We start from the raw sequence: 15,347 nt of genomic DNA on the forward strand, positions 1-15,347 counted from the left end.
CTTCTCAGCCTGCCTCTCTCTGCCTCAGGGAGTGTCTACCAGAGATGGTGAGGTGGAGGGGGGGTTCTCTTCCCCCCTCTCTGGACCTCCCCCTGGTCTCGGATTGGCTGAGGTAGAGCTGTGTGGGGCCAGTGGAAGGCAGTCTACTAGGAGGCCTGACAGCAGACAGGGAAAAACTATCCCTCTAGCTGATATACTGTAGCTGCTCCACACACACTGCTAGACACAGACAGAGAGAGCAGGAGAGAGGTAGAGGTAGAGACAGAGGAAGAGACAGCTGTGGAGTGAGATACACAGAACTGCAAGGAGAGAGCAATAGAGAGATAGAGTTTAACAGAGAGTTAGAGAGACGGAAAAGAGGCACACACAGCACTCCCCCTCCACTCACCCCTCGTCTTACCCTCGACCCTTGTCTCCCTTCTTACGACCACCTGAGGCAGAGACACACAGCTCTACAAGCGCAGGGGGGAGAGGACTGGACACACACTAACACACACTCATTTTCTCTCTGCTGAAAGAAGACAGGAATACACACTTTCTTTTTGTTTTCTGTCTCCGCTTCTACTCTCGTTCTTGGACAGGAAAAAAGGATTCCAGTTTGTTTCTTCAGCACAAAGACTTTTCCTTTATCCTCCAGAAGTCCTGAGTCACGTTGGGCCTCCTTTCTTTCTCCCTCTGAGAGCTCAGAGCAACATGGCACAGGGACAAAAGAACCACAGCCACAGCAAGCAGGAGCGGAGGGGACCACTACTCACTAACCCCTTCTCCACCGTGGCACTATCCCTCTCACTGTCCCTCCTCCTCCTCCTCCTCACCTCCCCCGCCTCGGCCGCTGATGAATACGACTACTACAGCTGGCAGTCGGACAACTTCCACAACGGTCGCTTCTACACCAAGGAGCCGCAGTGTGTGGACATCCCTGCCGATTTACGCCTCTGCCACAACGTGGGCTACAAGAAGATGCGCCTGCCCAACCTGCTGGACCACGAGACCATGCCCGAGGTCAAACAGCAGGCGGGAAGCTGGGTGCCGCTCCTCGCCAAGCGATGCCATGCGGATACACAGGTGTTCCTGTGTTCCCTGTTTGCCCCTGTGTGTCTGGACAGGCCCATCTACCCGTGTCGTTCGCTGTGTGAGGCCGTGAGGGACAGCTGTGCCCCTGTTATGGAGACATACGGGTTTCCCTGGCCGGAGATGTTGACCTGCGATAAGTTTCCTATTGATAATGATCTGTGTATCCCCATACAGTTTGCTGGGAACCAGGCCACCCCAGCGCCAGGTAAGACCACACACACATGTATTCACAACCCTATTCTGAGACCGTATACTAACTGTGAAAGAGGGCCACTATATGACATGATAACGGTCCCTGCAACTAGTTTAGTTGAGCGTCAGGTTGAATATGGTCGGTGCCTTCACACCACACTGGTTGTAGACGAGAGAGCCCCAGCCCCATGCAGGAAACTCAGTCTTACTCCTGCCCCAGAGCTTGGAACAACTCAGTCTTACTCCTGCCCCAGAGCTTGGAACAACTCAGTCTTACTCCTGCCCCAGAGCCTGGAACAACTCAGTATTACTCCTGCCCCAGAGCTTGGAACAACTCAGTATTACTCCTGCTCCAGAGCTTGGAACAACTCAGTCTTACTCCTGCTCCAGAGCTTGGAACAACTCAGTCTTACTCCTGCTCCAGAGCTTGGAACAACTCAGTCTTACTCCTGCTCCAGAGCTTGGAACAACTCAGTCTTACTCCTGCTCCAGAGCTTGGAACAACTCAGTCTTACTCCTGCCCCAGAGCTTGGAACAACTCAGTCTTACTCCTGCCCCAGAGCTTGGAACAACTCAGTATTACTCCTGCCCCAGAGCTTGGAACAACGCAGTCTTACTCCTGCCCCAGAGCTTGGAACAACTCAGTATTACTCCTGCCCCAGAGCTTGGAACAACGCAGTCTTACTCCTGCCCCAGAGCTTGGAACAACTCAGTCTTACTCCTGCCCCAGAGCTTGGAACAACTCAGTCTTACTCCTGCCCCAGAGCTTGGAACAACTCAGTCTTACTCCTGCCCCAGAGCCTGGAACAACTCAGTCTTACTCCTGCCCCAGAGCTTGGAACAGAAGATATTCTAGAACAAGATTTCCGTAACATTTTAGTTATAGGTGTGTATAACTTTTGGATAGAAAGAACAAACCACTCAAACTATTTTTGAGAGTAATAGAAACAAATATATACATTTTAAGTCCATGCAACTGCCATAAGATATATCTGGAGAAGAAAAGATGGGAACGTTCCAGTTTAGATATCAGAATGTATTATATTCCCATAGCACGGATAACGTTCCAGGTTAGATATCAGAATGCATTATATTCCCATAGCACAGATAACGTTCCAGGTTAGATATCAGAATGTATTATATTCCCATAGCACAGATAACGTTCCAGGTTAGATATCAGAATGCATTATATTCCCATAGCACAGATAACGTTCCAGGTTAGATATCAGAATGCATTATATTCCCATAGCACAGATAACGTTCCAGGTTAGATATCAGAATGCATTATATTCCCATAGCACAGATAACGTTCCAGGTTAGATATCAGAATGTATTATATTCCCATAGCACAGATAACGTTCCAGGTTAGATATCAGAATGCATTATATTCCCATAGCACAGATAACGTTCCAGGTTAGATATCAGAATGTATTATATTCCCATAGCACAGATAACGTTCCAGGTTAGATATCAGAATGCATTATATTCCCATAGCACAGATAACGTTCCAGGTTAGATATCAGAATGCATTATATTCCCATAGCACAGATAACGTTCCAGGTTAGATATCAGAATGTATTATATTCCCATAGCACAGATAACGTTCCAGGTTAGATATCAGAATGTATTATATTCCCATAGCACAGATAACGTTCCAGGTTAGATATCAGAATGTATTATATTCCCATAGCACAGATAACGTTCCAGGTTAGATATCAGAATGCATTATATTCCCATAGCACAGATAACATGCTCTCTAGAAAAGTCAGTGTTTCTCCTAGTGTATGAAAGAGCTGGAAATAATACATAGACCACCACAGCGAAATGTCCATGTGTTCAATGTAACGTCTACTATAAAACCGTGTGACATAAAAAAAAGACCAAGGGGACATTTTCATGTCAAATATTACAATGATTTATTCTAATTGCAGAGATGAAAATAAAAGTTAATGTAGACCAGGAAAACATTCAGCTAGTTCTCCAGTACAGGACAGAACAATTACACACTTTTCCCAAATCAACTAGTGTGTGTGTGTGTGTGTGTGTGTGTGTGTGTGTGTGTGTGTGTGTGTGTGTGTGTGTGTGTGTGTGTGTGTGTGTGTGTGTGTGTGTGTGCATGGCAACTACCGAGAGAGAGAAAGACAGTGTTCGAGAGAGTCGATGTGAGTTTAGAGTCTATAGAATGTGAAGGGCACACTCTGCTGTGTCTCTGCTGTGTCCAGGCCTGCTCTGTCTATTGTCTGATCAGCCTGTTAGACAGCCAATTAACTAGCTGATTAATTACTGAGGGTGAATTAGTCTAACGAGAGAAAAGGAGGTAGGGAGGTAGGGAGGTAGGTAGGGAGGTAGGTAGGTAGGTAGGTAGGTATGGAGGGAGGGAGGGAGGGAGGGAGGGAGGGAGGGAGGGAGGGAGGGAGGGAGGGAGGGAGGGAGGGAGGTAGGGAGGTAGGTAGGTAGGTAGGTAGGGAGGGAGGGAGGGAGGGAGGGGTGTCAGTTAGAGAGAGGGGGTAAGAGAGAGACTGGGGTGTAAGAGGGAAAATTAGGGTAAGAGAAAAAGAAGGGGGAGAAAATGAGGGTGAGAAGAAGAGACCGAGTGGGCTTGAGAGAGAGAATGAAAGAGCTGGGTCGAGAGGTAGGGGAAAGAGAGTTTAGGGAGAGAGGGACAGAGAGAGAGGGACAGAGAGAGAGGAACAGAGAGAGGGACAGAGAGAGAGGGACAGAGAGAGGGACAGAGAGAGAGGGACAGAGCGAGAGGGACAGAGAGAGGGACAGAGAGAGAGGGACAGAGAGAGGGACAGAGAGAGGGACAGAGAGAGAGGGACAGAGAGAGGGACAAAGAGAGGGACAAAGAGAGGGACAGAGAGAGGGACAGAGAGAGGGACAGAGAGAGGGACAGAGAGAGAGGGACAGAGAGAGGGACAGAGAGAGAGGGACAGAGAGAGGGACAGAGAGAGAGGGACAGAGAGAGAGGGACAGAGAGAGAGGGACAGAGAGAGAGGGACAGAGAGAGGGACAGAGAGAGAGGGACAGAGAGAGGGACAGAGAGAGAGGGACAGAGAGAGGGACAGAGAGAGAGGGACAGAGAGAGGGACAGAGAGAGGGACAGAGAGAGAGGGACAGAGAGAGGGACAGAGAGAGAGGGACAGAGAGAGAGGGACAGAGAGAGAGGGACAGAGAGAGGGACAGAGAGAGGGGAGGTTGTGAGGAAGTAAAGTGAAAGAAAAAAATCAAGAGAAGAGACTGGTTCCCTTCCAGTTTCAGTTAGAATGGGAAAGAGAATGTTGAATTCATTCATTCCTTAATATATGTTTTTAACTCTTCACTAGCCCGGTTAGTCGATTAAGAACCAGGATTTCATCGACAGTGCACCATCTCAGGCAATATGAATAGAATCTGTCTATGTACTGTCATTCTAGAATCCTTCTGGTTTTATACTTCAGACTGAACATTCTATTTAAAACTAAGTCTAGAAACTGACTGCAGAGACTCACACAAACTTGTCTGAGAAGGACTGGAAGACAATGTAAAGTGTTAAGGAGTGGCCAAAAGTAAATGTTAAAAGTGACAAAGAAAGAGCAGAAAAGTAGGATCTTAATTTGAGCCACTACAGCAGCCACTAATCCTGCAGCAAAAGGACATTTTGATATTTATCATTTTTGTTACCCAATTGGTAGTTACAGTCTTGTCCCATCTCTGCAACTCCTGTACGGACTCCGGAGAGTCGAAGGTCGAGAGCCGTGCGTCCTCCGAAACATAACCCAACCAAGCCACACCACTTCTTGACACAATGCCCACTTAAGCCGGAAGCCAGCCGCACCAATGTGTCGGAGGAAACACCGTACACCTGGCGACCGTGTCAGCGTGCATTGTGCACGGCCCACTACAGGAGTCGCTAGAGCGCGATGGGACAAGGACATTGCTGCTGGCCAAACCCTTCCCTAACCCGGACGATGCTGGGCCAATTGTGCGCCGTCTCATGGGTCTCCCAGTCAGGGCCGGCTGTGACACAGCCTGGGATCAAACCAGGATCTATAGTGACACAGCAAGCACTGGAATGAGGGCCTTAGACTGCTGCGCCACTCGGGAGGCCCTGGAAATATGAATTATCATATGGATTAAAATCAATGGCTATTTTTGTATTGGTTGATACATTTTCCGTAAAATTTCAAAATGGAAATTATAAACTGCAGAAGCGTTTTAAAACCTCAAATACACTGAGATCCTACATCTCTGATGTTCTGGATATCACACCATATCACACAAAAATATATGAAACAATTATGTGAAGAAAAAAGCACACTGAATAAAATCACGTGTGACTTTTGAAAGAAGACATATGAGAGACTTAATCTGTTTTAATCAGACACCCTGAACGACAACAGTCTGCAAACGCTTCAGGGAAACTCATTCAACAAGTGTCCACGAACACACACACACACCAGACACACTCAGACATACACACACACTCAGCGAGCCCATTCAGAAAGTGTGCCGGTGTCTACGCTGATGATATAGGAGGATAGAAGCTGTCACACTGAGCTCATGTAGAGCATTGACATGTTCAAAATGACACCCTATTCCCTATGTAGTGCACTACTTTTGACCAGAGACATGTGGGCTGATGTAGTGCACTACTTTTGACCAGAGACATGTGGGCTGATGTAGTGCACTACTTTTGACCAGAGACATGTGGGTTGATGTAGTGCACTACTTTTGACCAGAGACATGTGGGCTGATGAAGTTCACTACTTTTGACCAGAGACATGTGGGTTGATGTAGTGCACTACTTTTGACCAGAGACATGTGGGCTGATGAAGTTCACTACTTTTGACCAGAGACATGTGGGCTGATGTAGTGCACTACTTTTGACCAGAGACATGTGGGCTGATGAAGTTCACTACTTTTGACCAGAGACATGTGGGCTGATGTAGTGCACTACTTTTGACCAGAGACATGTGGGCTGATGAAGTTCACTACTTTTGACCAGAGACATGTGGGCTGATGTAGTGCACTACTTTTGACCAGAGACATGTGGGCTGATGAAGTTCACTACTTTTGACCAGAGACATGTGGGCTGATGTAGTGCACTACTTTTGACCAGAGACATGTGGGCTGATGAAGTTCACTACTTTTGACCAGAGACATGTGGGCTGATGTAGTGCACTACTTTTGACCAGAGACATGTGGGCTGATGAAGTTCACTACTTTTGACCAGAGACATGTGGGTTGATGTAGTGCACTACTTTTGACCAGAGACATGTGGGCTGATGAAGTTCACTACTTTTGACCAGAGACATGTGGGCTGATGTAGCGCACTACTTTTGACCAGAGACATGTGGGTTGATGTAGTGCACTACTTTTGACCAGAGAGATGTGGGCTGATGAAGTTCACTACTTTTGACCAGAGACATGTGGGCTGATGTAGTGCACTACTTTTGACCAGAGACATGTGGGCTGATGTAGCGCACTACTTTTGACCAGAGACATGTGGGCTGATGTAGTGCACTACTTTTGACCAGAGACATGTGGGCTGATGTAGCGCACTACTTTTGACCAGAGACATGTGGGCTGATGAAGTTCACTACTTTTGACCAGAGACATGTGGGCTGATGTAGTGCACTACTTTTGACCAGAGACATGTGGGCTGATGTAGCGCACTACTTTTGACCAGAGACATGTGGGCTGATGAAGTTCACTACTTTTGACCAGAGACATGTGGGCTGATGAAGTTCACTACTTTTGACCAGAGACATGTGGGTTGATGTAGTGCACTACTTTTGACCAGAGACATGTGGGCTGATGTAGTGCACTACTTTTGACCAGAGACATGTGGGCTGATGTAGTGCACTACTTTTGACCAGAGACATGTGGGCTGATGTAGTGCACTACTTTTGACCAGAGACATGTGGGTTGATGTAGTGCACTACTTTTGACCAGAGACATGTGGGCTGATGTAGTGCACTACTTTTGACCAGAGACATGTGGGCTGATGTAGTGCACTACTTTTGACCAGAGACATGTGGGCTGATGTAGTGCACTACTTTTGACCAGAGACATGTGGGCTGATGTAGTGCACTACTTTTGACCAGAGACATGTGGGCTGATGTAGTGCACTACTTTTGACCAGAGACATGTGGGCTGATGTAGTGCACTACTTTTGACCAGAGACATGTGGGCTGATGTAGTGCACTACTTTTGACCAGAGACATGTGGGCTGATGTAGTGCACTACTTTTGACCAGAGACATGTGGGTTGATGTAGTGCACTACTTTTGACCAGAGACATGTGGGCTGATGAAGTTCACTACTTTTGACCAGAGACATGTGGGTTGATGTAGTGCACTACTTTTGACCAGAGACATGTGGGCTGATGAAGTTCACTACTTTTGACCAGAGACATGTGGGCTGATGTAGTGCACTACTTTTGACCAGAGACATGTGGGCTGATGAAGTTCACTACTTTTGACCAGAGACATGTGGGCTGATGTAGTGCACTACTTTTGACCAGAGACATGTGGGCTGATGAAGTTCACTACTTTTGACCAGAGACATGTGGGTTGATGTAGTGCACTACTTTTGACCAGAGACATGTGGGCTGATGAAGTTCACTACTTTTGACCAGAGACATGTGGGCTGATGTAGCGCACTACTTTTGACCAGAGAGGGGGTCATGGGAATTGATGGGAAATTATGTAAATATATCACTAGCCACTTTAAACAATGCTACCTTATATAATGTTACTTACCCTACATTGTTCATCTCATATGCATACGTTGATACTGTACTCTATATCATCGACTGCATCCTTATGTAATACATGTATCACTAGCCACTTTAACTATGCCACTTGGATTACATACTTATCTCATATGTATATACTGTACTCGATATCATCTACTGTATCTTGCCTATGCTGCTCTGTACCATCACTCATTCATATATCCTTATGTACATATTCTTTATCCCCTTACACTGTGTATAAGACAGTAGTTTTTTTTTTTTTGAATTGTTAGTTAGATTACTTGATCGTTATTACTGCATTGTCGGAACTAGAAGCACAAGCATTTCGCTACACTCGCATTAACATCTGCTAACCATGTGTATGTGACAAATAAAATTTGATTTGATTTGATTTGATTTGAGACATGTGGGTTGATGTAGTGCACTACTTTTGACCAGAGAGATGTGGGCTGATGAAGTTCACTACTTTTGACCAGAGACATGTGGGCTGATGTAGTGCACTACTTTTGACCAGAGACATGTGGGCTGATGTAGCGCACTACTTTTGACCAGAGACATGTGGGCTGATGTAGTGCACTACTTTTGACCAGAGACATGTGGGCTGATGTAGCGCACTACTTTTGACCAGAGACATGTGGGCTGATGTAGTGCACTACTTTTGACCAGAGACATGTGGGCTGATGTAGTGCACTACTTTTGACCAGAGACATGTGGGCTGATGTAGCGCACTACTTTTGACCAGAGACATGTGGGCTGATGAAGTTCACTACTTTTGACCAGAGACATGTGGGCTGATGTAGTGCACTACTTTTGACCAGAGACATGTGGGCTGATGTAGCGCACTACTTTTGACCAGAGACATGTGGGCTGATGAAGTTCACTACTTTTGACCAGAGACATGTGGGCTGATGTAGTGCACTACTTTTGACCAGAGACATGTGGGCTGATGTAGCGCACTACTTTTGACCAGAGACATGTGGGCTGATGAAGTTCACTACTTTTGACCAGAGACATGTGGGCTGATGAAGTTCACTACTTTTGACCAGAGACATGTGGGTTGATGTAGTGCACTACTTTTGACCAGAGACATGTGGGCTGATGTAGTGCACTACTTTTGACCAGAGACATGTGGGCTGATGTAGTGCACTACTTTTGACCAGAGACATGTGGGCTGATGTAGTGCACTACTTTTGACCAGAGACATGTGGGTTGATGTAGTGCACTACTTTTGACCAGAGACATGTGGGCTGATGTAGTGCACTACTTTTGACCAGAGACATGTGGGCTGATGTAGTGCACTACTTTTGACCAGAGACATGTGGGCTGATGTAGCGCACTACTTTTGACCAGAGACATGTGGGCTGATGAAGTTCACTACTTTTGACCAGAGACATGTGGGCTGATGTAGCGCACTACTTTTGACCAGAGACATGTGGGCTGATGAAGTTCACTACTTTTGACCAGAGACATGTGGGCTGATGTAGCGCACTACTTTTGACCAGAGACATGTGGGCTGATGTAGACTTTTGACCAGAGACATGTGGGCTGATGTAGCGCACTACTTTTGACCAGAGACATGTGGGCTGATGAAGTTCACTACTTTTGACAAGAGACATGTGGGCTGATGTAGTGCACTACTTTTGACCAGAGACATGTGGGCTGATGTAGCGCACTACTTTTGACCAGAGACATGTGGGCTGATGTAGCGCACTACTTTTGACCAGAGACATGTGGGCTGATGTAGCGCACTACTTTTGACAAGAGACATGTGGGCTGATGTAGTGCACTACTTTTGACCAGAGACATGTGGGCTGATGTAGCGCACTACTTTTGACCAGAGACATGTGGGCTGATGAAGTTCACTACTTTTGACCAGAGACATGTGGGCTGATGTAGTGCACTACTTTTGACAAGAGACATGTGGGCTGATGTAGTGCACTACTTTTGACCAGAGACATGTGGGCTGATGTAGTGCACTACATTTGATTTGATTTGATTTGATTTGAGACATGTGGGCTGATGAAGTTCACTACTTTTGACCAGAGACATGTGGGCTGATGTGGGCACTACTTTTGACATGTGGGCTGATGTAGCGCACTACTTTTGACCAGAGACATGTGGGCTGATGTAGCGCACTACTTTTGACCAGAGACATGTGGGCTGATGTAGACCAGAGACACTACTTTTGACCAGAGACATGTGGGCTGATGTAGCGCACTACTTTTGACCAGAGACATGTGGGCTGATGTAGTGCACTACTTTTGACCAGAGACATGTGGGCTGATGAAGTTCACTACTTTTGACCAGAGACATGTGGGCTGATGTATGTACTTTTGACCAGAGACACTGACTTTTGACCAGAGACATGTGGGCTGATGTAGTGCACTACTTTTGACCAGAGACATGTGGGCTGATGTAGTGCACTACTTTTGACCAGAGACATGTGGGCTGATGTAGTGCACTACTTTTGACCAGAGACATGTGGGCTGATGTAGTGCACTACTTTTGACCAGAGACATGTGGGCTGATGTAGTGCACTACTTTTGACCAGAGACATGTGGGCTGATGTAGTGCACTACTTTTGACCAGAGACATGTGGGCTGATGAAGCGCACTACTTTTGACCAGAGACATGTGGGCTGATGAAGTTCACTACTTTTGACCAGAGACATGTGGGCTGATGTAGCGCACTACTTTTGACCAGAGACATGTGGGCTGATGAAGTTCACTACTTTTGACCAGAGACATGTGGGCTGATGTAGTGCACTACTTTTGACCAGAGACATGTGGGCTGATGTAGTGCACTACTTTTGACCAGAGACATGTGGGCTGATGTAGTGCACTACTTTTGACCAGAGACATGTGGGCTGATGTAGTTCACTACTTTTGACCAGAGACATGTGGGCTGATGTAGTGCACTACTTTTGACCAGAGACATGTGGGCTGATGTAGTGCACTACTTTTGACCAGAGACATGTGGGCTGATGCACTACTTTTGACCAGAGACATGTGGGCTGATGTAGCGCACTACTTTTGACCAGAGACATGTGGGCTGATGTAGTGCACTACTTTTGACCAGAGACATGTGGGCTGATGTAGTGCACTACTTTTGACCAGAGACATGTGGGCTGATGAGACAGTGCACTACTTTTGACCAGAGACATGTGGGCTGATGTAGTGCACTACTTTTGACCAGAGACATGTGGGCTGATGTAGTGCACTACTTTTGACCAGAGACATGTGGGCTGATGTAGTGCACTACTTTTGACCAGAGACATGTGGGCTGATGTAGTGCACTACTTTTGACCAGAGACATGTGGGCTGATGTAGTGCACTACTTTTGACCAGAGACATGTGGGCTGATGAAGTTCACTACTTTTGACCAGAGACATGTGGGCTGATGTAGTGCACTACTTTTGACCAGAGACATGTGGGCTGATGAAGTTCACTACTTTTGACCAGAGACATGTGGGCTGATGTAGCGCACTACTTTTGACCAGAGACATGTGGGCTGATGTAGCGCACTACTTTTGACCAGAGACATGTGGGCTGATGTAGTGCACTACTTTTGACCAGAGACATGTGGGCTGATGTAGTGCACTACTTTTGACCAGAGACATGTGGGCTGATGTAGTGCACTACTTTTGACCAGAGACATGTGGGCTGATGTAGTGCACTACTTTTGACCAGAGACATGTGGGCTGATGTAGCGCACTACTTTTGACCAGAGACATGTGGGCTGATGAAGTTCACTACTTTTGACCAGAGACATGTGGGCTGATGTAGTGCACTACTTTTGACCAGAGACATGTGGGCTGATGAAGTTCACTACTTTTGACCAGAGACATGTGGGCTGATGTAGCGCACTACTTTTGACCAGAGACATGTGGGCTGATGAAGTTCACTACTTTTGACCAGAGACATGTGGGCTGATGTAGTGCACTACTTTTGACCAGAGACATGTGGGCTGATGTAGTTCACTACTTTTGACCAGAGACATGTGGGCTGATGAAGTTCACTACTTTTGACCAGAGACATGTGGGCTGATGTAGCGCACTACTTTTGACCAGAGACATGTGGGTTGATGTAGTGCACTACTTTTGACCAGAGACATGTGGGCTGATGAAGTTCACTACTTTTGACCAGAGACATGTGGGCTGATGTAGTGCACTACTTTTGACCAGAGACATGTGGGCTGATGTAGTGCACTACTTTTGACCAGAGACATGTGGGCTGATGTAGTGCACTACATTTGACCAGAGACATGTGGGCTGATGTAGTGCACTACTTGGGGAATAGGTTGCCATTTTGGATGGAGACCATATTCCATTATGAAAATGGATGTTATGTTTTTATGGGACTAGAAACAACTATGCGACATGTTCACTTCGCTGAGCCATAACCCATAACTCACTGTTTCACATGGTCGTTGGAAAGCAAACGGAATGAATTGAACCTGAACTTCTTCTTTTTTATATGGAAAACTATGTCTTTTCAAATGACGGTATATACTGGAGAGTGTACGTTTGATTTCAGGACTGGTTCATGGTCATATAGTTACAGTAAAGTTACAAAGTCCAAGCCTAAAATGTAATATCACAAGATATAATAATAATAATACATTTATTTTATATAGCACTTTTCATTTCAAATAGAATCTCAAAGTTGCTTTAAAAACAAAATAAACCTAAAACTACTTAACAAAACAAATCTAGTGCTCTGGCAGTATTTAGGCGACGGTATTCCACATCTTTAGATGATAGGCAGAAAGGTACGATCTTTAAAGGATGGAGCATAGATGGTACAGACAGACAGGTAGGGAGGTAGAGACATCAGACAGACAGGTAGGTAGGTAGAGACATCAGACAGACAGGTAGGTAGGTAGAGACATCAGACAGACAGGTAGGTAAGTAGAGACATCAGACAGACAGGTAGGTAGGTAGAGACATCAGACAGACAGGTAGGTAGGTAGAGACATCAGACAGACAGGTAGGTAAGTAGAGACATCAGACAGACAGGTAGGTAGGTAGAGACATCAGACAGACAGGTAGGTAGGTAGAGACATCAGACAGACAGGTAGGTAGAGACATCAGACAGACATAGAGACATCAGAGACAGACAGGACAGGTAGGTAGAGACATCAGACAGACAGGTAGGTAAGTAGAGACATCAGACAGACAGGTAGGTAAGTAGAGACATCAGACAGACAGGTAGGTAGGTAGAGACATCAGACAGACAGGTAGGTAGGTAGGTAGAGACATCAGACAGACAGACAGACAGGTAGGTAGATACATCAGAGAGGTAGAGACATCAGACAGACAGGGAGGTAGATACAACAGAGAGGTAGAGACATCAGACAGACAGCGAGGTAGAGACATCAGACAGACAGCGAGGTAGAGACATCAGACAGACAGGGAGGTAGAGACATCAGAGAGGAAGAGACATCAGGGAGGTAGAGACATCAGGGAGGTAGAGACATCAGACAGACATGTAGGTAGAGACATCAGACAGACAGACATATGCTAGAGACATCAGACAGACAGACACAGACAGACAGACAGGGAGGTAGATACATCAGACAGACAGGGAGGTAGAGACATCAGACAGACAGACATGTAGGTAGAGACATCAGACAGACAGACAGACAGGGAGGTAGACACATCAGACAGACAGACAGACCGACAGACAGACAGGGAGGTAGACACATCAGATAGACAGACAGAGACATCAGACAAACAGGAAGGTAGAGACATCAGACAGACTGTTGAATGTAGGGGGCAGTATTTTGATGTTCGGATGAAAAACGTACCCAAATGAAACTGCCTATTTCTCAGGCCCAGAATCTAGAATATGCATATAATTGTTTGATTAGGATAGAAAACACAGTAAAGCTTCCAAAATTGTCAAAATATTGTCTGTGAGTATAACAGAACTGATATTGCAGGCGAAAACCTGAAGAAAATCCAACCAGGAAGTGCCTAAGAGAAACAAATCTCCCTGTTCCATGACATGCCTTCCCTCCATTTAAAGGGATATCAACCAGATTCCTTTCCCTATGGCTTCCACATGGTGTGAACAGTCTTTAGACATAGTTTCAGGCTTTTATTCTGAAAAATGAGCGAGAATGATCACATCACGTCAGTGGATGGCTGGGTGCCAGCAGAGTTTTGCATGCGCAACAACTTGGAGCAGACATTTTCTCTCTTTCTCCTATTGAGAAAGCTATGGTCCGGTTGAAAAATATCAATTATTTATTGTAAAAACAACCTGAGGATTGATTATTAAAATTTTTTGGGACATGTTTCTCTGAACTTTACGGATACTATTTGGAATTTGTCTGCCCCGTCGTGACCGCTTGAGCCTATGGATTTCTGAACATAACGCGCCAAGCAAATGGACGTATTTTGGATATAAAGAGAATCTTTATCGAACAAAAGGAACATTTATTGTGTAACTGGGAGTCTCGTGAGTGCAAACATCCGAAGATCATCAAAGGTAAGCGATTTGTTTTATTGCTTTTCTGACTTTCGTGACCAATCTACTTTGCTGCTAGCTGTTTATAATGTTTTGTCTGCTGAGAGAGATGTCCCAACAAAAATGCTTGGATAGCTTGGCTGTAAAGCTTTTTTGAAATCTGACACACCAGGTGGATTAACAACAAGCTAAGCTGTGTTTTGCTATATTGCACTTGTGATTTCAAGAAAATTAAATATTTTTAGTAATTTAATTTGAATTTGGCGCCCTGCAATTCAGAGGACGTTGAGGAAAATGATCCCGCTAACGGGATGGGTGCGCCAAGAAGTTTTAAGTGGAACTTATCAACAAAACAATCAACAAGCAACGAAACGTGACTTACGTGGTGCAACAAGCACAAACACAAACATTATCCCACAAAGCAGGTGGGAGAAAGGGCTTCTTAAATATGATCCCCAATTGCCTCTAATTGGGAACCATACAAACCGGCAACATCGAAAATAAATGACTAGAACACCCCCCTAGTCACACTCTGACCTAAACACCATAGAGGACCGAGGGCTCTCTATGGTCAGGGCGTTACAAACCCCCCCAGTACCCCCCACCGGTGGCGGCTCTGGTGCGGGTCGTAGCCCCCGCCCCGACCACGGATCCGGCCATGGAGCTGGGTTGGAAGCCGCGCCCGGACTGGGCACCGGCGCCGAGGAAGGCTCCGGTCATGGAGCTGGGTTGGCCGCCGTGCCTGGACTGGGCACCAGCGCAGAGGAAGGCTCCGGCCGTGGAGCTGGGTTGGTCGCTGCGCCCAGACTGGGCACCGGCGCCAAGGAAGGCTCCGGTCGTGGAGCTGGACTGGACACCGTGCCTGGA

The 15,347-nt window shown here is 46.3% G+C and overlaps 1 protein-coding gene across 1 annotated transcript in view; it reads left to right on the forward strand.

Moving 5' to 3' along the window:
* The first annotated feature begins 202 nt into the window (after positions 1-202).
* The window catches only part of LOC112253450 (secreted frizzled-related protein 5), a 44,896-nt gene continuing 29,751 nt past the window's right edge, over positions 203-15,347 (forward strand). Inside the window, exon 1 of the mRNA XM_042323672.1 lies at positions 203-1,279. Within this exon, the coding sequence (XP_042179606.1) occupies positions 694-1,279 (586 nt within the window). The 5' untranslated portion in view covers positions 203-693. The remainder of the gene's footprint in view (positions 1,280-15,347) is intronic.

This window comes from Oncorhynchus tshawytscha, linkage group LG06 (genome assembly GCF_018296145.1).
Source record: "Oncorhynchus tshawytscha isolate Ot180627B linkage group LG06, Otsh_v2.0, whole genome shotgun sequence".
NCBI lineage: Eukaryota > Metazoa > Chordata > Actinopteri > Salmoniformes > Salmonidae > Oncorhynchus > Oncorhynchus tshawytscha.